This window comes from Protopterus annectens, chromosome 2.part1, assembly GCF_019279795.1.
Source record: "Protopterus annectens isolate FY-2018-M chromosome 2.part1, PAN1.0, whole genome shotgun sequence".
NCBI classification, from domain to species: domain Eukaryota; kingdom Metazoa; phylum Chordata; order Ceratodontiformes; family Protopteridae; genus Protopterus; species Protopterus annectens.
Genome location: NC_056729.1, coordinates 1,443,675,287 through 1,443,703,192, shown reverse-complemented (window position 1 = coordinate 1,443,703,192; position 27,906 = coordinate 1,443,675,287). Strand labels below are relative to the sequence as shown.

Sequence of the window (27,906 nt, the reverse complement as noted above, 5' to 3'; positions counted from 1 at the left end):
TCTTACTTAAAGGTGACATTAAAGTAGATGAGGACCTATTAGTTAGTTTGAATACATCAACTGACTTTCTCCAGTTTACGTCAACATTTAGTTCAGAGTACATAGCATATCTGGATATTTTGTTGACCAAGAATAGAATATTAAAATGTTATACAGCAAAAATATTCAGAAACAAGACTTATTCCAACACACTTTTACACTTCTCTAGTTGTCATCCTTTCCATCAAAAGAGGGCAGTTATCAAGGGGCAACTTGTTAGAGCTTCCCGTATTACCTCTAAGGATGATGACTTTGTTGATGAATGTCAATTTTTAAAGAATCTATTCCTCCATCGAGGTTATCTGGAGTCTTTGTTGGATTCGCTGATAGAAGAGGTTAACATTAAGAGGGAAAGGCTTATTTTTAAGCCACTATTGGCCCTTAGGGGTAATGGAGGGTCGATCTCACAAAGTACGGATACCTTGGCGTCACCTACAAATAATTCCTTAGTAATAGAAAAGGGACAAGCACTGGCTTGTAGTTTTATAACCACATACTGTAGTCATAGTTCCCTATGTGTGAATATATTGAAGAACTGGGAACTTTTTAGATGTAACCAGATTCTATTTGACAACTTTGGTTAGTCTCCAAGTATGGTATTCAAACGGGGGAAAAATCTTAAGGATTTATTTGAAAGACAACAATTGGGTCCATTTAAACTAGGTAGTATGTCAAAATGTGAGAACTGTAATTATTGTAAGTATGTAGACACTGTTAATTCGTTCTCAGTTGCAGGTCACAAGTACAGATTAAAGGATAGATTTAATTGTAATTCTGAAGGTATAGTCTACTTAGCTAGATGTGTCTGTTGCCCTGCTTTTTATGTAGGGAAGACGGAGCATAGGCTCCGGGATAGGATGTACGAACACCTGTATGCCATTAATCGTAATAAGACTGATAATGCATTGGTCAAGCATATCCACCTGAACAGTGATCACAAGTTTAAGTTTCTAGCTATCGACAAGGTAGAGCACAGTATTAGAGGGGGACCCTTTACCCTCAAGTTGGAGGAGCTAGAACTTAAGTGGCAGATTAAATTAGATGCAGGTAATATTCCTGGCTTAAATGAATTTACTTCTATCAGCAGCATTCTTAAATTGAAGAGCTTGCTGAGATAAAATGTTTATTTTAGGGTTATTTAAACTTTTTGAAAGTTTAATTTGATTTCATTTTATTTACTTTTGTATGAGTTGAAGAGCCTGATCCAAATGTATACAACGATTCTGCAGTTACTTTTAATCTTGGGAGCTTGTTTAGAAAAACAGCAAGTTTATTTATGGGTTTATCCCATTGGGGATTGTTTTTGTGTTTATGTGTAAGATTTTATTAAACTATAGACACATATGTTTTATATTTGATTAAGTAAATATTATGCATTTCAGGTTTGTGTATGATTTATTGTTTTATCTGGAGTGTGTTTCTTTAATGAGTCAACTATCCTGCGTTTTTGGTACTAATTATTATTTAAACTGCTATTAGTGTGCATAAAAATCACTTCTGAAGAAGTCTGTTATGAAGGCAGACGAAAAGTGCTTTAAGTCCAGTTTATTTTGTCAGTATTAAAAGCCGTTAAGTGAATTCTACTGTGTCCGGGGACTTGTGTTCTTCTTTTGCAAGGGAGCCAAGCATGACCGAGCAGTCTGACTTTCTTGAACATTTTTTTAGGTAAGGACTCAGGACCCACCCAGCAGGGAATAGTTGCAAGTTTTCTTAAAACCATCCTCCAATTCAGAGGTCAATAAAGGGAAGGTCTCACCTTCCAAAAGATCATATACCCTTGCCGATCTTGGGGGAAGCCAATGACTGCTTCCAAAGGAATACATGTCTAAATCTAGCTCAGCATCTGGGAAAGAGAAAACATCTGTTTGGGTTTCTGAACCGGTTTGTCCTCAGAGGAAACTGACCAACCAGAATTTGACATTTCCGAAAAAACTCAGATTCCAGTTCTCCTTCAAAATCAAGATCCTTGAGAGGTTGAACAGGGGTGGAAGCATCAGTATTACTCATAACTGGGGGTTTGCACCCATCAGTGGCCCGAATACTAGATCTAGCCATCACCAGTTCAAATAAAAACACAGTTCTGTTTCTTTTTTTTTTTCTTTTTCATGCAGTACACCAATGGGAGAATCCTTGGGGGGGGGGGGGTGACTATCAACATTGGCAACATAATGTGTGTGTGTGTGTGTGTGTGTGGAGGGGGGGGATTATCAACACTGGCAACAGAATGTGCAACCCTGATTCTTTTGCACCTAAAGAATTTGGTTCTCCCATACCTGAATCAAGCAATGGTACAGCCCTGGAGGACGTGTCTGACCCTCTTGTCATACACAGTTGTGGTACTTCCCATCATACTAGCAGAACTGAAGGCAGAAGCAAGCAAGAGGCCTGTCAGCCTGCCCAAGGCTACAGCAGAGCCACAAGCCATAGGCCAAGGCATATTTCTTTATTTACTTTTATGTTTTTCAGGTACACAAGGGTGAAGGGGGGACTGTATTGGAGTCTATCAAGTCAGGGGACAAAAAACTAGCAAAAGAAATACTAAATGTCTGCATGGTCTGCCAGTAAAAAAGAAGAAATCCCACTACTCTCTCTCTAAATAACTACCTGAGGTCTATTTCTGCAAGGATAGTATTCTGAACACTGCATTGAATAAAGAGACAGTAATTTCAGTAACACAGTTCAAAGCACAGAATACATGCTCAAAAGTCCCCCCCCCCTTTTTTTTTTTTTACAAAATAAGAAGCTAGTTTCAACCCCACCCCCCCATGATTAGAGGATTAGAAACAGCATAAACTAGTTTTAGACAATAAGTAAAGCATAAACTTATGAAAAATATATCAGAAATATTTAACATACAAAATGGTGCCAAAATCACAATTTAAACTAAAAAATAATTTAAAATGCTTACTCCTTCTCAATCACCTTCAGTAATAACATCACCAAAGAAAAAGCGGTACTTGCGTATTATCTCAACCACAGTCTAAATGACTCACTATGCAGTTCGGCATGGTACTGATAGGCAAAAGTACAGTTGTGTACCTACCATAAATGTAGATGTTTGAGTGTATTCACTGTTGCAGTCATTACACTCGGGTTATCCTGCTGGCAGGCTACCCGCAGTCGGCCTGAATTCCAAAGTCCTGGTCCGGCGTCGGTTGCTGTCGCCTCTTCCCTGACGTCAGTGCGCCAGGGGTATAAAAGATGGAGCAGACGCCATTTTCTTCAGTTTTTCTTGCCCCAGATGTCAGGTGCCCCCAAAAGGGTAGGCTGTAAAAATTATGATCATAAAAAAAAAAAAAAAAAAGCATGCACATAACCTCCCTTCATCTACAAGCAAATACACCACATAGGTTGTATAGAATAGATAGGTACAGATAAGTCCCAGCAAAGAAAAAGGGGGATGGTGGGAGGGTAAAGTACAGTTTTGTACCTACCATAAATGTAGATGTTCGAGTGCTAATACAGCTGCAGTCATAACAGATGGGTTCTCCTGCAATCAGGCGGGTCCTCGGTCGGCCGAATTCCAAAGTCTAGGTCCGGCGTCGGTTGTCGTCGCTTCTTCTCTGACGTCAGAGCGCCAGGGGTATAAAAGAACCAGCCAACGCCATTTTCTTCAGTTTTTCTTGCCCCAGATGTCAGGTGCCCCCAGAAGGAAGGTAATACATAATTTTGTGCAATAAAGCAATGCAATATAATCAAAAAACAGTAGTTGCAAGCAAATACACCATAAAAGAATACCCCAAGAGGGGAAGGAGGGAGGGAAACCTGGACTGCAGCTGTATTAGCACTCGAACATCTACATTTATGGTAGGCACAAAACTGTACTATGTTCATCGTGCATACAGCTGCAGTCATAACAGATGGGTAGAATCCCAAAGCTAAGAAAGGGATGGTAGGCACTAGGTGGAACTAGGAGGAGCCAGAATGCCCTGCAAGACTGCTGTGGCAAAGCCTGCTCTAGTTTTGGAGTATAATGGTAGGTGGTAGTGCTTTTAAAAGGTATGCACAGAACTCCAAGTGGCTGCTTCCAATATATCCTTGGTAGGAACTCCTCTGAGGAAAGCTGCAGAGGTAGCTGTGGCCCTTGTGGAGTGAGATCTGATGCCTGCAGGTACAGTCTTACCATGAAAAGAGTAACAAAAGCGTATGCAGTGGGCTATCCATTTTGAGATGGTCTGTTTGGAAATTAGTTTCCCTTGAGCTCCTACAGCACAGGACACAAAGAGCTGCTCTGATTTTCTGAAAGGCTTTGTTCTGTCCAAATAATAACGCAGCTGTCTGTGGATGTCCAAGGAATGTAGTAGTCTCTCCCCTTTGTTTTGAAGATTAGGGTAAAAGGTAGGTAAGTGTATAGCCTGATTCAAAGCTACCCTGGATACCACCTTTGGCATAAAGGACAGGTTGGTTCGTAAGGAAACTCTGTCCTGATGGAAGATGATAAAAGGCTGCACAGCCATGAGGGCTTGTAGTTCCGATACCCTACGAGCTGAGGTGATAGCCAAAAAGAAAGCTGTTTTCCAGGACAAATATTGCAAATCTGTTGAGGCAGCTGGCTCAAAAGGAGGCAGGGTCAGCTTTTTTAGTATGAAATTGAGATCCCAAGCAGGTATTGGTTGTTTCCTTGGGGGTTTTATATTCTTTGCTCCTCTGAGGAACTGTCTTAAGAGGGGATGAGAGAATAAAGGTGAATCAGTGTTGTATTCTGCAGAAATAGCTGAGGCATGGATTTTGATGGAGGAGAATGAAAGCCCACTGCTTAGCAGCTCAGCTAGATATTGTAATATTTGAGGTAAATTCAGTTTTCCAGGATCCTGGCCCTTTTTCTCATTCCAGGCACAAAACCGTTTCCATTTTGTGGAGTACGCTTTTCTGGTAGACGGCCTTCTGGCCTCCAAAATGACATCCTGCACCTCCTTGGAGAGTAGGGTCTGTTGTGATGTTAAGGAATCTTCCATGCGGCCAGATTGAGTGTTTTCAGCTGACTGAAGAGTTTTGAAGCTGTGCTGAGTCAGAAGAAGAGGCATTCGAGGTAGGGTCCATGGAGGGGAATGCGTCAGGCTCCTCAGGAGTGGGTACACCAGTGCTGTCTTGGCCAGTCTGGAGCAATGAGAATCATCTTTGGTCTGTCTGCTCTGGTTTTTAGTAGAACTTTGGGCAGTAGAGGAAGAGGTGGAAAGGCATAAACTGTCATTGCTGTCCAACTGAAAGAGAGAGCGTCCACTCTCCAGGCCTGTGGGTGGAAAGTCCTTCAGCAGAATATTGTCAATTGGTGATTTTTGTGGGAGGCAAAGAGATCTATGTCTGGCCTTCCCCATGCTTGAATTATCTCTGTAAAAACTTGAGGATGCAACTTCCATTCGTGTGGATCTGTCATATTCCTGCTTAGGTTGTCTGCCAGTGTGTTTTCCTTGCCTGGCAAGTACTGTGCTTGAAGTTCGATTTGTAATTCCAGGGCCATGTCCCAAAGTGACATGGCCACCCAGCACAGGGGGTATGAATGGGTTCCTCCCGGTTTGTTTATGTACCACATTACTGTGGTGTTGTCTGTCCTTATCAATAGTTGACCTGGATGCAGAAGGTCTTTGAAAGCTGTAATAGCATTTGTTACTGCTAGCATTTCCTTTTGATTGATGTGAAGGTGCTTTTCTTTTTGGGACCATCTGCCCTGAATGCACCGATCTGTCATGTGCGCCCCCCAGGCGTAGTCCGAGGTGTCTGTTGTGATGATTTGATTTGCTTGAGGCTTGCAGAATGGGAGACCTGTGTTTGTTTGGCATGCTTGAGCCCACCACAGAAATTCCTTTTGAAGACATGGAATTAGTGGTATTACTGTTTCCAAACTGTGGCTGTGTTGAGACCATAGGTTTTTCAGGTACCATTGAAGTTTCCTCATATGCAGCTTTGCACATGGGATTAGTAGGATGCAAGATGCCATGAATCCCAGAGCCTGCAGGATTTTCCTTGCAGTCAGCCTGGTGAAATTTGCTAGTGTTTTGAAGTATTGAGTTAGTTGCCCCTGCTTCTCTAGCGTGAGGTAGGCCATCTGGGTGTTTGTGTCCAAGTTGGCACCCAGGAAAATTATTTTCTGAGAGGGTATTAGCCTTGATTTCTTTTTGTTGACCGTGTATCCCAGAGAATTCAACAACCTTATTACAAAAGCCAGATGTTTCAGAAGTATGTGCTTGCTGTCCGCTTGGATCAGGCAGTCGTCCAAATATGGGTATATTTGTATCCCTTGAAGTCTGCAGTAGGCAATTACTGATGCCAGGCATTTCGTGAATACTCTGGGCGCAGTAGATAAGCCAAAGGGCAATGCAGAGAATTGATAATGGGTTGAACCTGCAAGAAATCTGAGGTATCTTCTGCAATTTTGTCTGATTGGGACATGCAGGTATGCCTCCTTGAGGTCCAATGTTACCAGCCAAGACTCCTTGCCCAGCATGGGAAGAAGCTGCTGTAATGTGAGCATCTTGAATTTTGGTACGAGTAAAAATGTGTTTAGGATGGATAGGTCCAATATAGGTCTCCAATCTTTTCCCTTCCTTGGTACCAGGAATAGTCTGGAATAAAAACCTTGACCTTGTTCGTGAGTAGGTACCTCTTGAATAGCTTTCATGTCCATGAGATCTGAAATTTGTCTTTGTGCCTCTGCCCTTTGATTGTGTGGCAGGTTTGGCATGCCTCTCATTTTTGGAAGGGTGTGAAAATGGAATCTGTAGCCTCTGCTTATAATGCCCAGGATCCATTTGTCTTTTGTGACAATATGCCAATTTTTTGAAAATAATGCCAGTTTTCCTCCTAAGGGTGCTGCCATTTGAGCCTTGCTTGGCATGCAAAGGGGAAAGTCATTGGACTTGCTTTCTGACTGGCTGTGAACTATCCTCACCACCTCTTTGTGTAGGAGCTTGCCATTGTCTGCCCCTATATGATCCTTGAGATTGCCCTGTGCCCCCTCGGGCGCCTGTATCTACCTCTTTGGGGTCTGTCCGTGGCTGGAAAGGACCAATTTTTGGAAGGCCAATTTCTACTGAAACGAGGAGGATGTACCTGTAGAAAATCTTTCACTGCATTGATTTAGCTTTTTCCTCCATTTTCTTTAATACCTCCTCAGCTTTATCACCAAATAATACATCCTTTTGAAGAGGGGCATCTAGTAATTTAGCTTTGACATGATCTGGTAAGGTTTGCTCCTTGAGCCAGGCATGTCTACGTATGACTGGTCCTGTAACAGCAGCTCTACATGAGGCCTCTAGAGCATCAAAACCACATTGCAAGGTATGTTTACCCACTTGGTCTGCACTATGTATCAAATCCTGCAACTCCTTCAAGTCTGGTTGTTCAGGTTGTGACATTTTGCTTCTCAACTGTGATAACAGAAACTGTTGGTACTTTAGCATATGGAACTGGCAGTTTAATGCCCTCATGGTTAAGGTGGCCGAGGTGTATACCTTTTTCCCCCACTTTTCTAAGGATCTGGAGTCCCTCTCGGAAGGTAATGTTTTTTTTGCAGTGGAGGCCTTAATTCCCTTGGGGCCCTGTGAGATAGTTTCTGGGTCAGCTGCATGACTTTTGTATAAAAATTGGTGAGAGTCAGGAACCCGGTAATACCTGTCAGGCTTGACTGGTGCTGGAGGTAAAGAATCCGGGTTAAGGCAGGCCTCCGAGTACACATCATCTAGGATGTCTAAGACAGGAGGTATAGCTAGAGGCCTGTGCTGAGGTAGCAAGAGAAAGTCCCTAAGCCTTTTCTTGGAATCTGAGTACTCTTGGCCTTCCCAGTGGAAGTGTTCCCTTAATGTATGCAAGGTTTCCCCAAATGAGTAATCCTCTGGGGAGACAGAGGAATGGACTCCTCAGCATCAGAATCTTCAAAGGGGAGTAAGAATGTTCCTGTTCATCAGAGTGTTCTGAAATAATGGAGGCCTGGTCAGAGGAGGGGGCTTCTTCCTCCACTCTGGGCCTTTTGTCCGGGGGGGGGGGGGGGTTGAGATCCCCTGATAAGAGTAATCAAATCCTCAGCCATTTTAAGCATCTGTTTTTTAGGCATGGGGCCTGGGGAAGGGCCCTGTGGAGCTTGTCTCTTAGAATGCATGGCTGCTTTAGACTTAGTGAAAGCCTTGATAGAAAAAGAAGAGGAAGGTCCGAAGACACCTTGAGAGGAGGCAGACCTGTCTACATATTGAGATTCACCACCAAGAGTGGCTTCGGTATCTGTAGTCGGAGTGTGGGCCGAGGAGCCTGCGACCTCGGGCACTGAAGACACCGCCAATAAAGTGTCGTCGGTAGGCAGGGGCTGCGTAGGCGCCTCACTGAGAACCGGACCACCTGTAGTAGGCTTTGGCGTGGTGTCGGTGGAGGCCGCGGACCGCGTGTGTCGGTCCTTATCTTTGCGTTTTTTAGACAAAACTGGAGTCGAAATATCCGACAACATAATATAGTTACATTTTTTACCAAAATAATGCTGGGCGAACTCCGCCCGACGCTTAATGGTGCGTTTGTTGAATGTAGCACAAAAATGACAGACCGAGACTTCTTGGTCTGGGCCTAAGCAAGGAATGCAGAGGGAATGAAAATCCTTATGCGGTATTTGCTTCCCACAAGAAATACAATTATTAACTTTGTCTGACATCGGTCTGAGGCAAGAAAAGTTTCCCCAATGGGGTACTTAGCTTTAAAGAAGACTTCGGTTGCAAAATTTTCGTAATTTCAGGAGCTGGCCGACCGGCACTTGTGAACTGCTTCTGCTTCGGGCACCTCGCGGAAGAAAGACTGAAGAAAATGGCGTCGGCTGGTTCTTTTATACCCCTGGCGCTCTGATGTCAGGGAAGAAGCGACGACAACCGACGCCGGACCTAGACTTTGGAATTCGGCCGACCGAGGACCCGCCTGACGGCAGGAGAACCCATCTGTTATGACTGCAGCTGTATGCACGATGAACATCTTGGACTGCCACAGTGAATACACTCGAACATCTACATTTATGGTAGGTACACAACTGTACTATGTTCATCGTGTTTCACTATTGCAGTCATTACACTTGGGTTGAATCCCAAAGCTGAGGTTGGGCGGCTGGGCCTAAATAGAGTTTGGAGTGGCTATGAGGCCCTGCAGAACTGCAGTGGCAAAACCTGCTCTGGATTTAGAGTAGAGAGGTAAATGGTAGTGTTTTGTATAAGTGTGCACTGAAGTCCATGTTGCAGCCTCCAAAATATCCTTGGTTGGTATTCCTCTGAGGAAGGCTGCTGAAGTGGCTGCTGCTCTGGTAGAATGTTGCCTAATGCCCTTGGGCACTTATTTGCCATGTTGTGAATAGCAGAAACGAATGCAGTGGCCTATCCATTTTGAAAGTCTGCTTTGAAATGGCTTTTCCTTGTGAACCTGCAGCATATGCCACTAAGAGTTGCTCAGTCTTTCTGAAGGCTTTAGTCTTCTTCAAGTAAAAGCGCAGCTGTCTGTGTATGTCCAAAGTATGCAGAAGTCTCTCCCCCTTATTCTGTGGGTTTGGATAAAATGTAGGCAAATGTATGCCTTGGTTAAGAGCCACGCTGGACACTACCTTAGGCATAAATGTCGGGTTTGTCCTTAGAGAAACCCTGTCCTAATGCAAAGTAATAAAAGGTTCCACAGCCTTTAGTGCCTGTACCTCTGAGACTCTTCTTGCTGAAGTTATTGCTAGGAGAAGCGTGGTTTTCCATGAAAAGTATTTTATCTCTGCTGTATTGGCAGGCTCAAAAGGAGGCAGTGTGAGCTTTTCCAAGACAGAATTGAGGCCCCATGTAGGTATTGGAGCTCTCCTTGGAGGTCTTATGTTTTTGACTCCTCTGAGAAACCGTCTTAGCAGTGGATGAGAAAAGATAGGTGGTTCTGTATTGTAATGAGCTGAAATGGCAGAAGCATGGATCTTAACTGATGAGAAGGATAGGCCTTTGTCCAGCATCTCAGTTAGGTATTGCAAAATCTTTGGAATATTTGGTTTTAGCGAGTCATTTCCCTGTGCTTGGTTCCAAGCACAGAATCTCTTCCATTTGTCTGCATAAGATTTTCTGGTGCTGGGCCTCCTGGCCTCCAAAATAACATCCATAACTGCTTTAGAGAGAGGTGTGTTCTGAATGATTACATTTTCCGCCATGCAGCCAGATTTGGGGTTCTGATTTGGCTGTGCAGGATCTGATTGTTCTGTTGGGTCAGCAAATGAGGTATTAGAGGCAATGTCCAGGCTGGGCCTTGAGACAAGCTCTTTAGGATTGGGTACCAGTGCTGGCGTGGCCAGTCTGGGGCAATCAGTATCATTTTTGGCTTCTCTTGTCTGACCTTTAGGAGTACCTTGGAGAGGAGAGGCAGAGGAGGGAAGGCATACACTGTAAGGGCTTTCCAGCTGAATGAAAGGGCGTCCCCACTTTCCATGCTTGCTTGTGATAAGTCCGAGTGCAAAATCTCTGTAGCTGGCAGTTGTGAGGGGAAGCGAATAGATCTATGTCTGGGCATCCCCATTTCCCTGTTAGGTTGAAGATTTGTGGGTCCAGTTTCCACTCGTGAGGATCCATGATGTTACTGCTTAGTTCGTCTGCCACAGTATTTGTCTTTCCTGGCAGGAATTGTGCTTGCAGATACTTGATAAGTCAATGCTGTGTTCCACAAAGTCATGGCTTGCCTGCAGAGGGGAATGTGTGCCCCCTTGCTTATGTACCACATGACTGTAGTATTGTCAGTCTTTATCAGCAGTTGTCCTGGATGAAGTAGATCCTTGAAGGCTGTCAGGGCATTCTGTACAGCTAGCATCTCTTCTTGATTGATATGAAGATGCATTTGGTTTGTGGGCCATGTGCCCCGAATACATTTTCCTGCCATGTGCGCCCCCCAGGCATAATCTGATGCATCTGTTGTTAGTGTTTGCCTGGCAGTGGGTAAGGTGAATTGCTGTCCCTTGTTGTGGTGACAGGCCTGTGCCCACCACTGAAATTCCTGTTGCAGGCAGGGAATGAGAGTAATTATTATTTCCAGGCTGTGGCAATGTTGAGTCCAAACACATTTTAGATACCATTGTAGTTTCCTCATATGCAGTCTTGCATATGGAATTAGTAGACTGCAGGATGCCATGTAGCCCAGAGCCTGCAGAATTTTTCTTGCAGATAACTGGGTCTTTGTTGCCATTTCTTTGAAGTAAGAAGTCAGATGCCTTTGTTTGTCTGGCATGAGATAAGCCATCTGGGCAGTTGTATTTAAGCTTGCACCCAGGATTATTATCTCTTGAGAGGGCACTAGTTTTGATTTATTTTCGTTTACTGTGTTCCCTAGGCAAATTAGTAATCATTTTACAAACGTCAGATGCTGTTGTAGAATATCTTTGTTCTTTGCTTGAATAAGGCAGTCGTCCAAGTAGGGGTATATTTGAATTCCTCTTTGTCTGCAAAATGCAATTACTGGTGTCAGGCATTTTGTGAAGACCCTGGGCGCAGTAGATAAGCCAAAGGGCAATGCAGAGAATTGGTAGTGCAGTGAGCCAGCTATAAATCTGAGGTATCTTCTGCAAGATTGTCTGATTGGGACATGCAGGTATGCCTCTTTGAGGTCCAAAGTTACAAGCCAAGCCTTCTTGTCCAGCATGGGCAGAAGCTGCTGTAGAGTCAACATTTTGAATGTTGGGACGTCCAGAAAAGTATTTAGAATAGACAGGTCCAGAACTGGTCTCCAGGCATTGTCCCTTCTTGGTACTAAGAAAAGTCTTGCGTAAAATCCTTGTCCCTGCTCTTGTTGTGGCACTGGCTGAAGAGCCCCCATGTCCATGAGAGATGAAACTTGTTTTTGTGCCTCTTGCCATTGATTGTGTGGCAGGTCTGGCATGCCTTTTGCCTTTGGCAGGGTGTGAAAGTGGAACCTGTAACCCTGAGAGACTATATTTAAGACCCATCTGTCCTGGGTGATCTTGTGCCAGTTTTGTGAAAAAAGTGCTAGCTTTCCCCCTAAGGGAGCTGCCAAAAAATAAGTGCTTGGCACTGGCAGAGGGAAGTCATTGGGACTGTTTTCTATAAGGCTGTGATTTGTCTTCTCCGCTTTTGGAGGTAGAAGCAACCCATTGTTTGGGCCTGTATGAGCCCTGGGGCTGTTGCCTGCCTCTAGGGCATCTGAATCTGCCTCTTTCTGGTCTGTCTGACACTGGAAAGGACCAATTCTTAGAGGGCCAGTTCCTGCTAAATCTGGGTGGCTGTACCTGTAAGAAATCCTTTACTGTCTGCATAGATTTTGCCTTATCCTCCATTTTCTTTAACACCTCCTCTGCCTTAACACCAAAGTATCATGCTGTAATGGAGCATCCAATAATTTTGCTTTAACATGATCAGGCAGATTCTGTTCCTTTAACCAAGCATGCCTTCTAATAACAAAACCTGTAACAGTGGCCCTGCACGAGGCCTCTAGTGTATCATAGCCACATTGCAAAGTATGTTTTCCCACTTGTTCAGCTGCATGCAATAAATCCTGCAAATCTTTGTTCTCAGAACATTCAGAATTTGTCAACATTTTTTGTTTTAACAAAGACATTAAGTATTGCTGATATTTGAGCATATGAAACTGACAATTTAAAGCCCTTAAGCCAAGGTAGCAGAAGTGTAAACTTTTTCCCCCCCATCTGTCCAAAGCCCTAGAATCTCTGTCTGAGGGGACAGGGTGTTTGGCAGAAGCTGCCTTGACCCCCTTGGGACCCTGTGAGATAGTTTCTGGGTCAGCAGCAGGGTTTTTGTAAAGAAATTTATGGGAGTCTGGGACCCTGTAGTATCTGTCCGGCTTAACAGGGGCAGGAGGTAGAGAGTCTGGAGACAGGCCGGACTCTGAAAAAACATCATCTACTATGTCTAGTACAGGGGGAATTGCAAGAGGTCTGTGCTGAGGAAATAAAAGAAAGCCTCCAAGTCTTTTCTTAGAATTGGAATAATCCTGGCTCTCCCAATGGAAATGCTCCCTCATGGTATGCAGGGTTTCCCCAAAAGAAGAGTCCTCAGGAGGAGAAGCTGAAGGAATAGAATCTTCAGCATTAGAATCCTCATAGGAAGGAACAGAATATCCCTGATCAGAAGAGGAATCTGAGGAAATGGAAACCTGATCAGAGGAATCATATTCAGTGTCTTGCCTAGGCCTCTTATCAGGAGGGGGATGGGAACCCCTGATCAAAGTAATTAGGTCTTCGGCCATTTTGAGTTTCTGTTTCTTAGGCATAGAAGCCTGTCCTGGAGAATGCTGTACTGGTTTCCTTGTCTTTAAAACTGTTTTAGACTTTGTCTTGGATGCTGAAGTAGGCTTTATATAAAGTTGTGTAGGTCTGAAGACACCCTCAGAAGCCGATGGCTGCTCAGTGGCTCCGGACCCATCTGAGGGATTAATTTCCCAAGGGCCAATACCTTGAGTATCCAGAGGCCTAGCTGTCTCCACGTGGGAGTCGGAGGTGGCCTGTGGCTCTGAGGTAGCGGGAGTCAGGGGCTGTGAAAGTGCCTCACTGAGCACCGGCGAACCGGCGACTGGCCTAGAAGAGGCTTCATCAGTTTTGGACCTCGGATGCTTGTCCTTGTCTTTATCCTTGCGGTTTTTTTATGAATTCCGGTCGTCGGTTGTTCCGACGGCATTATGTAGTTAAACCTTCTGCCAAAATAATGAAAAGCAAAATCGTACCGACACTTAATAGTGCGTTGGTTAAATCAAGCACAAAACCGACAACTAGCAACGTCGTTGTCAGGGCCTAGGCAAGGAATACAGTAAGAGTGGAAATCCTTATGAGGTATTTGCTTCCCACAAGAAATACAATTGTTAACTTTTTCTGACATCGGTCTGGAGCAAGAAAAAAAGTTTCCAAAATGGGGTACTTAGCTTTATTGAAGACTTCGGATCTGAAATTCGATTTTGAAAATCTCAGGAGTCAGCCGACCGGCACTTGCGAACTGCTTTTGCTTCGGGCACTGCGCAGCAAGAAAGACTGAAGAAAATGGCGTCGGCTGCATCTTTTATACCCCTGGCGCAATGATGTCAGGGAAGAGGCGACAGCAACCGACGCCGGACCAGGACTTTGGAATTCAGGCCGACTGTGGGTAGCCTGCCAGCAGGATAACCCAAGTGTAATGACTGCAACAGTGAAACACAATGAACATCAGCATGACAGAAACTAAAAGTGCTACAGTGTTATGGAGTGAGCAAGCTGTATGGTTTGCAGAAAGTAGCGGAAGTACCACATTTAAACATGCAAGGCAGAGAGCTTTTTGGTCTCACCCTTCTCAGGACGTACAGGTCACTGGATGCTTGACAATAGCATACACATTGAGCATTTTGGTCTTCCTGGTTGAAAATACGTCCTTATGCCTCATTACTGTAGCGTGCCGCCAATTTTCAATTACTTTTCTTGGATTTTCTATAGTGCTTAACACTGAAATATTTGGTACCATTTCAGTTTCTATGCTATCCATCCACTCGTAACAATGCAGCAGCATGGCTGCTGAGGTTATTCACCTACTGCCCATGGTAAGAAACCTGGCATGCACTCAGGGCTTGGAAAATGGTTGACTGCTTCTTCTGTCATGGAAGTGTTACCGCGATTGCTGTGAAAATGCATTTAAAATATTTGTTTTCCTTTGCAGCTTCACACAAAAAGTATTCTGCTCGGTTACATTCAAACTGCAAGAGAAAACATGGTTTTCAATATTTTTTGACAGCCATCACAGTAACATTTACAGCACAGAAGAAGAAACAATCAACTGATTCCTTCCATAGTCTTCCGTTACACCTTCTAATGTAATTACTCTTGTAAAGAGTACATCCTAAAAAAGTTGGATTTTGTTAGCCAGATAAAACGAAAGCTTGAAGGCCTGCCAGAAAAGATAGCAACAGTCACTCAGCTCATCTGGAATGTGGTTGCGATAATGTCTGCCTATCTGTACCATGCCGAACTGCATAGTGAGTCATTTAGACTGTGGTTGCGATAATAAGCAAGTACCGAAAAAAACTTCTAAATTAGCAAGTTTTCCTGTCAAAACTTCCAAGTGAAGCTTTTAACCTACAGAAACAACAGGCGCAATTAAATGACAGCTCTAGAAGTACGAGGTAATAACAGGAACTGAATTAAAATGGCTCTAGTACAAAAACTCTGCTACGCGTTAGCAAATGTGCATAAAACACATTTCAAGATTAAAAATCCCCAGAAACCAACAATAAGCATTATGCTATGAAGGGAAATACAAATTTCCAATCATAAAAAATAGTCAAAGCAGCAAAACACACTATTCAAGCACTGATAGTAAAAGCAGAGGGAAGAAATAAAATCTAAAAGGGTTTCTTATCAGAACTGAGCAACTGAAGAAATGAAGAGCAAGGAGCAGTCTTCGAAGAGATCATGCTCTTGCTATGGCACTGGAACAACCGGAAGGGTACTTGTCGGTGGGTGTGTAAGGTAGTCCCTGTACTGCCTGGTGATTTGTCCCTAACACTTACAGGCAGTGCAAGCAACTCTGAGCTTTAGTAGACTGCAAGAAGAGGGTAGCCAAGCACTGCTATTTGAATGCCAGTAAGGCAATGTGCAAGTTGAACATAGTCAAAATCAGTCAGTCGATAACGGATATAAAATATACTACTTGACATGCTCTCCCAGTTGGTGCACAAACTTTACACCACCTAAAGCTCATTAATGAATATGTAAATCTTGCTCTACATGGAAGTCAGCAAATGCCCAGTCAAGCCAGCATGCAAGGACATGTGAGTAAAGTTTAAGGCATTAAACAAGCCGAAGTAACCCACTTTACTTATGTCATCAATTATGCTGACTACTGAGAGTTTTGTTATGAATTGTACTGCATAAGCATTTCAACTGTATCATTTGCTCAATTTTATGAAGTGTGCAATAATACATTTGCTTCCTTGTTGTACTTTCAAACTAAATTAGCATATTACCCACTGGAACAATTTTGTTTTTCATGCAGCAGTTTTACTGTCAGGGATTACTGGTCTGTTTGTAAAACAAATGTTCTCAAAACACTGCCAAGTAAAAACAAATTAAACATTCTGGGCACTTAAAAACAATGACTGACATAAAAAAAAAGTCCTAGTCGATAAAAAAACACATTTAGTGAAGCATGACGAAGGCCACCAAGATGATGAGATAAGCTGCTCAAATTTTCTTACACCACATCACTCTGATGGTACCTATGGATTGCTCACGAAGTACAGTTGTGTACACTTACCATAAATGTAGATGTTCGAGTGTATTCACTGTTGCAGTCATTACATTTGGGGTAATCGGCTTGCAGGTTGCCCTCAGTCAGCCTGATTAACAAAGTCTTGGGTCCTGCGTCGGTTGCTGTCCCTTCTTCCATGACGTCAGGTCGTCAGGGGTATAAACTTGCAGCCGACGCCATTACATCAGTTTTTCTTGCCCCAGATGTCAGGTGCCCCCCTGATGGGGTGCAATTAAGCATAAAAAAACAGCGGTATACCTCCAACAAAAAAGCAAATACACCAAAAAGGCTTTTAAGCATAGTAAAGGAAAGTAGAGGTATAGCCAAAAGACATTAGGGGGCAGGAGGGAGGGTAACCAGGACTGCAACAGTGAATACACTCGAACATCTACATTTATGGTAAGTGTACACAACTGTTATGTTCTTCGTGTTTCACTGTTGCAGTCATTACACTTGGGTAGATTCCCAAAGCTATGGTTGGGAGGAGGAGTTTAGGTAGCATTAGGGCCAGCTATAAGGCCCTGCAAGACTGCAGTGGCAAAGCCTCTCTGGATTTAGAGAAAATTGGCAAATGATAATGCTTGGTGAAAGTATGTACAGAACTACAGGTAGCAGCTTCTAGGATGTCCCTGGTAGGCACACCTCTGAGAAAGGCTGTAGAAGTAGATGCAGCCCTGGTGGAGTGAGGTCTGATCCCCTGGAGGATAGGTTTTCCATGGTGCTTATAGCAGAAATGAATGCAATGGCTTGTCCATTTAGAAATGGTTTGTTTTGAAATAGCCTTCCCCTCCTCCCCTGCAGCAAATGCTACCAGCAGTTGAGGTTTAGTCCTGTCCAAGTAGAATCTAAGTTGTCTGTGCACATCCAAGGAATGCAGAATCCGTTCCCCTTTGTTCTGTGGATTGGGAAAGAAGGTTGGCAAATGAATGGACTGATTAAGAGCCACACTGGATACCACCTTGGCCATGAAGGATGGATTGGTTCTGAGCGACACCCTGTCCGCATGAAAGATGATGAAAGGCTCCACTGCCATAAGGGTCTGTAATTCAGATACCCTTTTAGCTGAAGTGATTGTTAAAAGGAAAGCTGTTTTCCAAGAAAGAAATTTTAAGTCTGCAGTAGCAGCTGTCTTGAAAGGAGGTAGAGCGAGTTTCTCCAATACCAAGTTAAGGTCCCAGGGCTGGGGTTGGAGCTGTCCTGGGTGGTCTCAAATTTTTGGCCCCTCTGAGGTACTGCTTGAGCAGTGGATGAGAGAAGAGGGGAGGTTCTGTGTTATAATGAGTTGAAATAGCTGAGGTGTGGATTTTAATGGAGGAACAAGACAGGCCCTTGTGAAGCATCTCAGTTAAGTATTGTAAAATCTGAGGTAAACTGGGCGCGGCTGTGCTCATTCCTTGAGATTGGTTACAGGCACAGAATCTTTTCCATTTTTCAGCATAAGATTTTCTAGAACTAGGCCTCCTTGCCTCTAAGATGACATCCATCACAGGTTTGCTGAGGGATGGTAAGGGAGAGTTTAAGTAATTAGCCAAGCTGCAAGGTTCAGTGCTGGAAGCTGAGGGTGCAGAATATGGTTCTCCTGCTGACACAGCAGGGAAGGAGTCTGAGGCAGGTGCCATGGAGATAACCGTGACACACTGCGCAGGAGGGGGTACCAGTGTTGGCACGGCCAGTCTGGTGCAATCAATATTGTCCTTGGTTTGTCCTGCTTGATCTTTAGTAGTACTTTGGAGAGGAGAAGCAGAGGAGGAAAGGCATAAACGGACAGGTTTTTCCAGCTGAAGGACACAGCGTCCACTTTCCAGGCTTGTTTGTGGGGAGTCCTTGTGCAAAATTTGTCCAATTGGTAGTTCTGGGGGGAGGCAAACAGGTCTATATCTGGGCTCCCCCATTCGCTTGTCAACATGTTGAAAATCCTTTGTTCCAGTTTCCAGTCATGTGGGTCCATGAGGTTTCTGCTTAGTCCGTCTGACAGTGTAGTTAATTTTCCTGGCAGGAATTAAGCTTGTAGGTGCACTTGGTAGCTCAAGGCTGTGTTCCACAATGCCTTGGCTAGTCTGCAGAGGGGTAAGAATGTGTACCCCCCCTGCTTATGTACCACATAACCGTGGTGTTGTCCATCTTTACCATTAGTTGTCCTGGAAGAATGTAGTCCTTGAAGGTTGTCAGAGCAATCTGTACAGCTAACATTTCTTTTTGATTGATATGCAGGTGCATATGACTTGGGTTCCATTTGCTGTGAATGCACTTCCCTGCCAGGTGAGCCCCCCATGCATAGTCTGATGCATCTGTTGTTAGGATTTGGGCGGCACGGGGTGGTGTGAAAGGTAGTCCCTTGTTTTGGTGGCAGGCCTCTGCCCACCAAAGGAACTCTAGGCATAGGCAAGGTATGATAGGAATCATTGTTTCTAGGCTGTGAGAATGTTAACTCCATTGGCTTTTTAGATACCACTGTAGTTTCCTCATATGCAGTCTTGCATATGGAAATAGAAGAATGCATGAGGCTATGAACCCAAAGGCTTGCAGTATTTGTCTTGCAGATAGCAGGGTTTTTGTGGCCACTTGTTTGAAGTAGGTTGTCAAATGAATTTGCTTTTCTGGCGTGAGGCAAGCCATCAACTCCCAGGAATGTAATTTGTTGACAGGGTACCAGTTGTGATTTCTTTTCGTGTCTGGTGTACCCCAGACAAATTAGAACCCTTTTTCCAAATGCCAGATGATTCAAAAATATGTCCTGGCTTTCTGCCTGAATTAGACAATTGTCCAGGTATGGGTATATTTGAATACTACTTTGTCTGCAAAATGCAATAAACTGGAGCTAGGCACTTTGTGAATACGCTGGGCGCAGTAGATAAGCCTAAGGGCAGTGCAGAGAACTGACAGTGCATGTAGCCTGCTTTGAAGTGTAAGTATCTTCTGCAAGATTCCCTGACTGGGATGTGCAGGTATGCTTCTTTTAAATCTAGTGTTGCCTACCAGGCGTCTTTGCCTAGCATAGGAAGTAAATGGTGAAGAGTCAGCATCTTGAATTTTGGAATCTCCAAGAAGGTGTTTAGAGTACACAGGTCCAGGATTGGACGCCATGATTTGTCTTTTCTGGGTACCAGGAAATGTCTGGAGTAGAAACCTTGTCCCTTTTCCTCTTCTGGTACCAGTTGAATAATCCCCATGTTTAAGAGAGAAAGTACTTGTTTTTGAGCCTCTGCCCACTGATTTGGGGGTAAATCCAGCCACCCACTTGGCATTGGCAATGTGTGGAAGTGAAATCTGTATCCCTGGGACACTATTTAAAACCCATTTGTCCTGGGAAATGAGTTCCCAGTTCTTTGCATGAAGAGCAATCTTTCCCCCCAAAGGGGCAGTCAGAAGATAAGTGCTTGGAAATTTTAAAAGGAAGTCACTGAGACAGTTTACCATAGGGGGTGTCTTGTTATTCCCAGACTTGGAAGTGGAGGCCCCTCACTGCTTAGTTCTGTGAGTCCCCTGGGACTGAAACCTAGGGTTTTTGCTGTGTCTGGGTTTGGCTTGAGAAGACCTGGAAGGGGCTGGAAAGGACCAATTCTTAGAAGGCCAGTGCCTAACTAAATCTCAGAGGCTGAACTTGTAAAAAATCTTTAACAGTTTGCATAGATTTAGCTTTATCTTCCATCTTTTTAAGAACTTCTTCAGCCTCGTTGCCAAACAGGCGGTCCTGATTTAAAGGAGCATCCAACAATTTAGCCTTAACATGATCAGGCAAAGATTGCTCCTTAAGCCAAGCATGCCTTCCAAGCACAGACCCAGTAACAGCAGCCCTGCAAGAGGCCTCTAAAGAATCAAAACCACATTGCAAAGTGTGTTTTCCAACTTGTTCAGCAGAATGCATTAAGTCCTGTAAGTCAGTCAGGAATCAACATCATTTTCTGTTTAAGCAGTCCAATAACACATTGCTGATATTTTAACATATGAAATTGGCAGTTTAAAGCTCTAATTGCCAAAGTTGCTGAAATATAAACCTTTTTTCCCCATCTTCCCTGATGGCCAAGGTTGCATAAGTGTATACCTTCTTCCCCCATCTATCCAGCGCCCTGCAGTCTCTATCAGAAGGGGTAGGATTTTTAGCAGTAGAAGCCTTAATGCCCTTGGGCCCCTGTGAAACGGTCTCTGGATCTGCAATAGGATTTTTGAAAAGGAACTTGTGGGACTCTGGGACCCTGTAGTATCTGTCAGGTTTACTGGGAGCAGGAGGCAGGGAATCAGGGGCCAAACTGGATTCTGAGAAAGCATCATCAACAATGTCTAGTACAGGAGGAATAGCCAAAGGCCTATGCTGAGGTAGGAGAAAGAAATCCCTGAGCCTCTTTTTTGAATCAGAAAATTCCTGGCTTTCCCACTGAAAATTCTCCCTTAGAGTATATAATGTTTCCCCAAAAGAAAAATCCTCAGGATGGGAAGCAGAGGGAATAGAGTCCTCTGAATCAGAATCCTCATAAGTAGGTAAGGACAAATTCAGGTCATCAGAAGAGTCTTAGAGGGGTGGGGGTTGGCTACCCGATTAGAGTTATTAGACCTTCAGCCATTTTTATCATTTGTTTTTTAGGCATAGGGGCCTGAGCATGTGGCCTGGGCGTCGTTTTTTTAGACATGGATCAAGATTTAGGCCTTAGTAATGAAGGAGGCGTCGATTTAATATGCAAGTCCGTAGGCCTGAATACACCCTCAGAAGCCGGTGCCTGCACAGTGGCTCTGGACCCATCCAAGGTAGAGACATCCGTGGGTTCGATAGTTTAAGTATCTCACGTCATACCGGACTCCAAATGGGTCTCAGTAGAGGCCTGCTAATCAGAAGTAGCGGGTATCGGGGGCTGCGAAAGTGCCTTACTGAGTACCGGCGACTGGCTTAGGAAAAGCGTCGACGGCAGTTTTGGACCTCGGCGGCGGGTCTCTGTCTTTATCTTTGCGTTTTTTCAGAATCCCGGTAGTCAGATGGCTAACCGACGACATTTCTGGATAATTAAATCGAGAACCAAAATATTTAGAGGCAAAAATATTCCGAAGACGGACAGTGCGCTGATTAAATAAAGCACAAAACCGACAGCAAGGTACGTCATGGTCAGGGCCTAGGCAAGGAATACAGTATGAATGAAAATCTTTATGAGGTATTTGCTTTCCACAAGTAATGAAATTAACTTTTACTGACAATGGAAAGGAGCAAGAAAAAGTTTCCCCAACGGGATACTTAGCTTTTAGTTGAAGACTTCGGTTCTGACACTCGAAAATGAAAATTTCATGAGTCGGCCGACCGGCACCTGCGAACTGCTTCTGCTTCAGGCACCGCACGGTAAGAAAGACTGATGTATTGGCGTCAGCTGCATGTTTTATACCCCTGACGACCTGACGGCATAGAAGAAGGGAAAGCAACCGACACAAGACCCAAGACTTCGTTAATCAGGCCGACTTGAGGGCAACCTGCAAGCAGATGACCCCCCCAAATGTAATGACTGCAACAGTGAAACACGAAGAACACTGATGGGAAATACAAACTTTATCCTAGGACTGCCCCTGTACTGCTAATGGACAGAGGCAACTCCTAAATGCTTTATCCCATGTATAAGTCACCTCAAATTGTCTAAGGTATGAACCTAGTTATTTTATTAAGGGTAATATACAATTAACAACCATGGGACGGGTAATGCCAATCTATAACCAAATGTGAAAAGTTATTTCAAGCACCAAAAAGGAAATTAGCTATGTTTAAAACTGCCTGCAAGGGCAGCTAGCCTACTTCTTCCCTATGAAACCTATGTCGTCTTCAAACTGATTTCAATGAAACTGGAATCTTAACACTCAACATAATATTTGACAAATAAATAAATAAATAAATAAAAAAGTGACCACACTGCTTGAGAGAGAGAGAGGATTTTTTTTTTATTTTAAAGCTGTGAGGTGTGCTCCCCCAAGAGAAAAAAAGCAAAATATCCCCCTCCCCGAAATTTCCTGGCCTTCAAATGTCCCGGTCTTGTATATCAAAGTGAATGATGCTTATGTCTAGAAGCCATTAATATTCCAGGTCTTAAAAATAACATTTTACATAAATAAGATAGTGCATCTTATCTGCTCTCCAGATACCAGACAAAGGCAAGCATGCAACACAAAGCTGAAACAAAAGCAGACAGGCAGCATGAAAGAAACAGACTTATTAAAATTAGAATAATCACCTTTTTGTTTTCTCAGAAGAACAGGGCTACATGAAGACCCCCCTCCAACTGGAAGTGAGAGAAAAAAAAAGAGAGAGAGAGAAAAGAAAAGACTGAAAACAGCCAAACAGAACCAGAGCGTACTACTGAAACAAGTTATGATGGCCAGGAGAATAATTCATTAATGAAAGGGACACATTTCAAATAAAAAAAAATCAGCTGAAGATGTGCATGTTAATTCTAATAGCAATATTAATGCATTCTCCAGCCATGGCAGTTCTTGGTTCAGCCGTGCAAGCTCAAATATCAAAGATGAACAAACTAGTAACCCACAGATAATGGTATTACTTTGATAAGTCATCTGCCTTAAATGTGCATTACAAATCAGAGAAAGCGGTACCTGTCTATGAAGTTTTACGAATACTGCTTCCTCATACAGAACCATCAGCATGAATTTGCTTAACAGAGCTACAACAGATCACTGATGCAGCACCATCAAGACCACCTACAAAAAAATTTTACCCAATATTTCACCAGTGTATACAACTACATAATAGCTAATGAGAGCTCACATCAAATGGGGTGTTCATCCTTTTTTCCCCTCTAGATGTAAAGATAAAGTCAAACCAATAAAACAAAGACCTTTACAATATTCCCACTCATGATATTTTTCTAGAAATTGCATATAATCATTATTTGCAGGCTGGAAAAAGTTGCAACCAATTCCATACCATGAGCAATGTTGCTGGATTACAAAACTGTACCAAAGAAGCTTTCATACTGAAACTGATGAGAATTTTTCAGCTCTTACATTTAATAGCTAAAAACATCTGATTGGATTCTAAGACTTCAAAACTTAGCAATGTGCTCCATCCATAGCTCTCATGTGAAACAATAAGGAAACATTATGGGTGGTCCTGATGGCAGTGCTTTTTCATTTTCACTGAAGACTCAAAAAATTATCTGCATGAAAAAATGATATCCAAAGAGAATAATACTAAACAGTGGGTTACCAGACTTAAAGGGATTATCTTTCATAAATTACACAGTTCAGAAATTGACATTAAACACTGGTGTTATCTTACAGACACAATAACAACAACATACTTTTAGTGTATTTTCAACAATATGACCAGATTAGGATAATTAATTAATTAGATTACTTTTTCTTTTAGTTAACACATGCATAAAAAATAAACAAGTAAAAGCAGTTAGTCTACAGTACTGCTTGGAGCACTGAGCAGTGCAAGTTATCAAAGCGGTTCAAACCAACTTAGGACAAGTCAAGGTATGAATGGGATGATAGAAGGAGATATGTGCAAGGAAAGGACAAGTCAAGGTATGAATGGGATGACAGGACAGATGTACAAGGGAAAAGCTGCAACTTTCAGCTGAACATTAAAGACTATGGGTGGTATTGCTTTCTACCTTTGTATGTTCATATGATTTAAACTGGGGGCATGAGAAGTCTAAACCTCAAAATGCGCTCACTCGAGGTATCCTTAAAATGGATAACCTTGACATCTGTGCAGTGACAGAGACCTGGTTCAAGGCTCCAGAGAGCACCCCTGCATTACCAGGCTATAATTCATACCACACCTTTCGGCCTCCTAACCTGGACCGAAACACTAAAGGTGGAGGCATGTCCATATTCATTAAGGATAGCCACACCTCCAGGCTAGTTGCTAAACATAATGCATCTGAAATTATCCAAGTGCAACTAACACTGGGCAGGACTGCAATCCAGGTTGTAGCTCGTTACAGATCCCCCACCATTCCCCAGGATTCCCACTCTTCTTTTCTTAAGATACTGGAAAATATTAAGGTACAACCCAAAACCTTAATTATGGGCAATTTCAACTACCCCACCATCAACTGGGAAAACTACTCATGTATCAACTCATTCACTCAATGTTTTCTGGAATTCAGAAATTCCAATGCCTTGGATCAGCTTGTCCACACCCCCACCAGGGGCAGCAATATCCTGGACCTGGTCATTACCAATATGGGTAACCTATGTTCCACACCAGAGGTCAACTCCTCGTTGGTCAGATCCGACCACAAGCTAATCACGCTAGACATCCATATCCCACCCCCATCCCCATTAAGGAAACCACCGTCAAAAACTACTCCAAAGCCAACTTCATGCTTCTTAAGACAGAAGTGGTAAACTTCACAACACCCATGCAGACGGAAAATAGAGGTACGACTGCTGAATGTTACACAAATGCACTGTATAAGCACATACACGAGTGTATGGATTGTGCCATCCCCAACAGAACCAAGACACTATGCTCCAAAAAAGAAGCCAATCTGGTGGTCCCCTGCCATAAACAAACTCTACAACAGAAGGAAGTAGCTGCTGCAAAAAAAGAGTAAAATCCCAAGATTGGAGGAACTCCCTGGTCAGCCTCAGCAAGAAGCTGAGATCCCTCATAAAATCCTCCAAAGCCAGTTATGAAAATAAAATCACCACTGATTCCAAAGACAACCACAAAGCATTCTACAGCGATGTCAAGAATCTCAATGGCAACACTCAGATCTGCTTTGAGCTACAGCACAATGGCACTAAATATACAGAACCAACCGATATTGCCAACATCCAGGCAGATAGGTTCAGTGCTAACTTTACCCCCCTCTCACCCTCCAAAGGGCCCATCTTAATACCGGAAGAATGCAAAGTCCCTGTAATCACAGATGAACAAGTAAAGACCGCACTCTCCAAAGCCAAGAACAAAGCATCCATGGGACCAGACAACATCCCAGGCTGCGTACTGCACGAACTACAGAACTAACTGGCACCCCACCAAAGTACCATGTTCAATCATAGCCTTACTTCAGCCTATGTGCCTACTGAATGGCACATAGCGACAGTTATCCCACTCCACAAAGGGGGTGCCACCACGGATCCCGGAAACTACCGCCCTATTAGCCTGAAGAGCCTGGTCTGCAAGGCCATGGAACGAATCATCTCGGAGCTTATAAACAAAGACATGGGTAACCTCCAAACCCTGGACCCCACTCAGTTTGGGTTTGTAAAAGGTAGATCATGTCTACTAAACCTGACTGACTTCTTTGAAGCAGTCACTAGAGCTGTTGACGAGGGCAAGGTAGTGCACACAGCCTATCTTGACCCCGCCAAGGCTTTTGATACAACCCCCCACTCAGGAATTATAGATAAACTCACTAAACTGGGCATAAATCTCTATGTCACAAGATGGGTGGCCAACTGGCTCACGGACAACACCCACACATTAAAGTAGCAGACTCCAAGTCCGATTTCAGACCAATGACGAGTGGAGAACCACAGGGTTCAGTCCTGGGTCCTCTCCTGTTCAGCATCTACTTCTCTGAAGTGCACGTCAACACAGAAGGTCTTTGGCTAACAAAGTTCGCAGATGACTGCAAACTGGGAGCCTTAATAGATTCACCTAATGATGTAGACATTTTACAAAAGGGCCTCACAGAGACAGATGCTTCGTGTCAAAGTCATGGCCTCAAGCTCAATGCAAAGAAGTGCACGGTCATCCCTTTGGGAAAAACTTGGTACCCATGAGCTACCACATAGGAGGTAGCTCACTAAATACTGAAAGTGTGATAACAGACCTCAGGACACAGGTGGACAGTAGTCTCTCCTTTGATAACCACATCGCAACAGTAGTCAGGAAATCCTTCTACATGGCACACCTCAACACAAAAGGGTTCTCCTCTAGAAAAAAGGACATCATTGTTCCTCTCTACTCATCCCTCATCAGAACCATTATAGACTACAACGCCCTGGTTGGCATGTATCTCACAAGACACCTACAACAATTGGAAAGGCCACAGTAATACCTCGCTAAGAGGATTACCAGCATCAAACAGATGCCATACGCAGTCTCAAAAAACTCCGGCTCTACTCCATCGCATATCGCCTACTCAGAGGTGATCTCTGCCCAACATACAAAGCTATGATAAAACCCAGAGCTGTTGGACATGCTACACATAAAGAAATCCCAATCTCTCTGAACCACAAACTCCAGGGATCTAAACCTTGTCACCACAATAAACAGAACATGCAGGAGGGATAGCTTCCTGTCCCACAGACTTCTCATACTCTGGAACAAACTAACCATTCATGTCAAGCAAAGTTCCTCATTGGCCCTCTAAGAAAAACCTTGATGACTGGATGGGAAATAGAAAATTCTCCCCGGGAATCACTTCTGTGGCACTGCTTGACAGGGGCACAGGAAAATAATTTTCTCGGGTGGCGAAAGCCAGGGAACCTTTTTGGCTAGGCTTATATAGGCCCTAGGGCCGATAGCCTAGTACCTTCCTATGAACCTATGAACTGTAAAAAGGGACAGGAATTGCATCATCATAAAAGTTATGACAATGGCACAAGAAATATTAGCTGGGGTTCTCTGATTAACTGCAGCACTATGCACTTTGCAAACAGCTGTTCATGGAATATGCATCAGCTGCAGGTTGACAGTACACTTGTGAAGGTGAACTTACCATAATAGATGTCTGAATGACCACTGCTGCAGTAGTCTTAGCTACATGGGTGATATTCTGCTAAGGATACAACAGCCAGCCAACTCCTAAAGCTTTTAGGGCACCTTCCATTCACCTAAACAGTTAGTCAGCTTCAGCTGTACTAACTAAAAAGTTAGATATAGATGCCAAGCCCTTCAGAGTTTATCATGCCAACAGAGAGAGGGAGGCTAAATTCCTGACAAGGACAATGAAAGGAAAATGAAAAAAGAAAAGGAAAATGAAAAAAGAAAAGGAAAAAAAGTCCTCACTCTGGCAATAAAAACAAAATAAGCAGGGGGGAGGAAAAAGGTACTGCAATAGTGACCATCTGAACATCTACTGTAATGGTAATTTTACTTACACAACTGTACTGTGTTCACCATATAGATCTCTGCTGCAGTAGTCTTAGCTATATGGGTGAATTACCATAGTTTAGACTGATTGAGACGAAGAAGGATGAGAGTCCAGAAGCCCATGGAAAACAGTCCAAGCCCAAGTTGCTGCTTCTAAGAATACTTATAGAATCCAAACTTTTCCAGAAAGCCACAAATTATGCCAAGGCCCTGGCAGAATGAGTTTTGACCCAGCCTGGAATTGTCTTGCTGCGTGGGTAGAACAAAAAGTTACAGCAAGAGTCAACCAATTGGAAATAATCTGCTTTGCTACAGGTCATCCATTTATCTTACCTTCAAAAGAGATGTATAACTGATCAGAGTTCTTGAAAGATTTTTTGTTCTACGAAGATAATGAGTTGTGACTTCCAAGATGGCTGCACATTGATCAACAACATAACTTCAGCTCTCCCAGTGTGAGAACAGAAACTAAGAAAAAAAGAGTGCCAATGAATTTTTTTTATTCAGTTGCTGGCTAGTAAATACACTGCCCGGATACCAGAAAAGAAGAAATTTGGATAACTTAAAAGAAAATTAACCAGAAAATGTGGAGAGAAAACACGGGCTAGAAGGATT

At 43.4% G+C, this 27,906-nt stretch overlaps 1 protein-coding gene across 4 annotated transcripts in view; it reads right to left on the bottom strand.

The window, feature by feature from the left end:
- The window catches only part of HTT (huntingtin), a 4,811,037-nt gene that overhangs the window by 4,011,214 nt on the left and 771,917 nt on the right, over positions 1-27,906 (bottom strand). For 2 of the 4 annotated variants that reach the window (XM_044062924.1, XM_044062926.1), the window contains exon 10: positions 22,442-22,489. The exons of the other annotated variants lie outside the window; for them this stretch is intronic. In XM_044062924.1, coding sequence (XP_043918859.1) covers positions 22,442-22,489 — 48 coding nt within the window. The remainder of the gene's footprint in view (positions 1-22,441; positions 22,490-27,906) is intronic. 4 annotated transcript variants of the gene reach the window in all.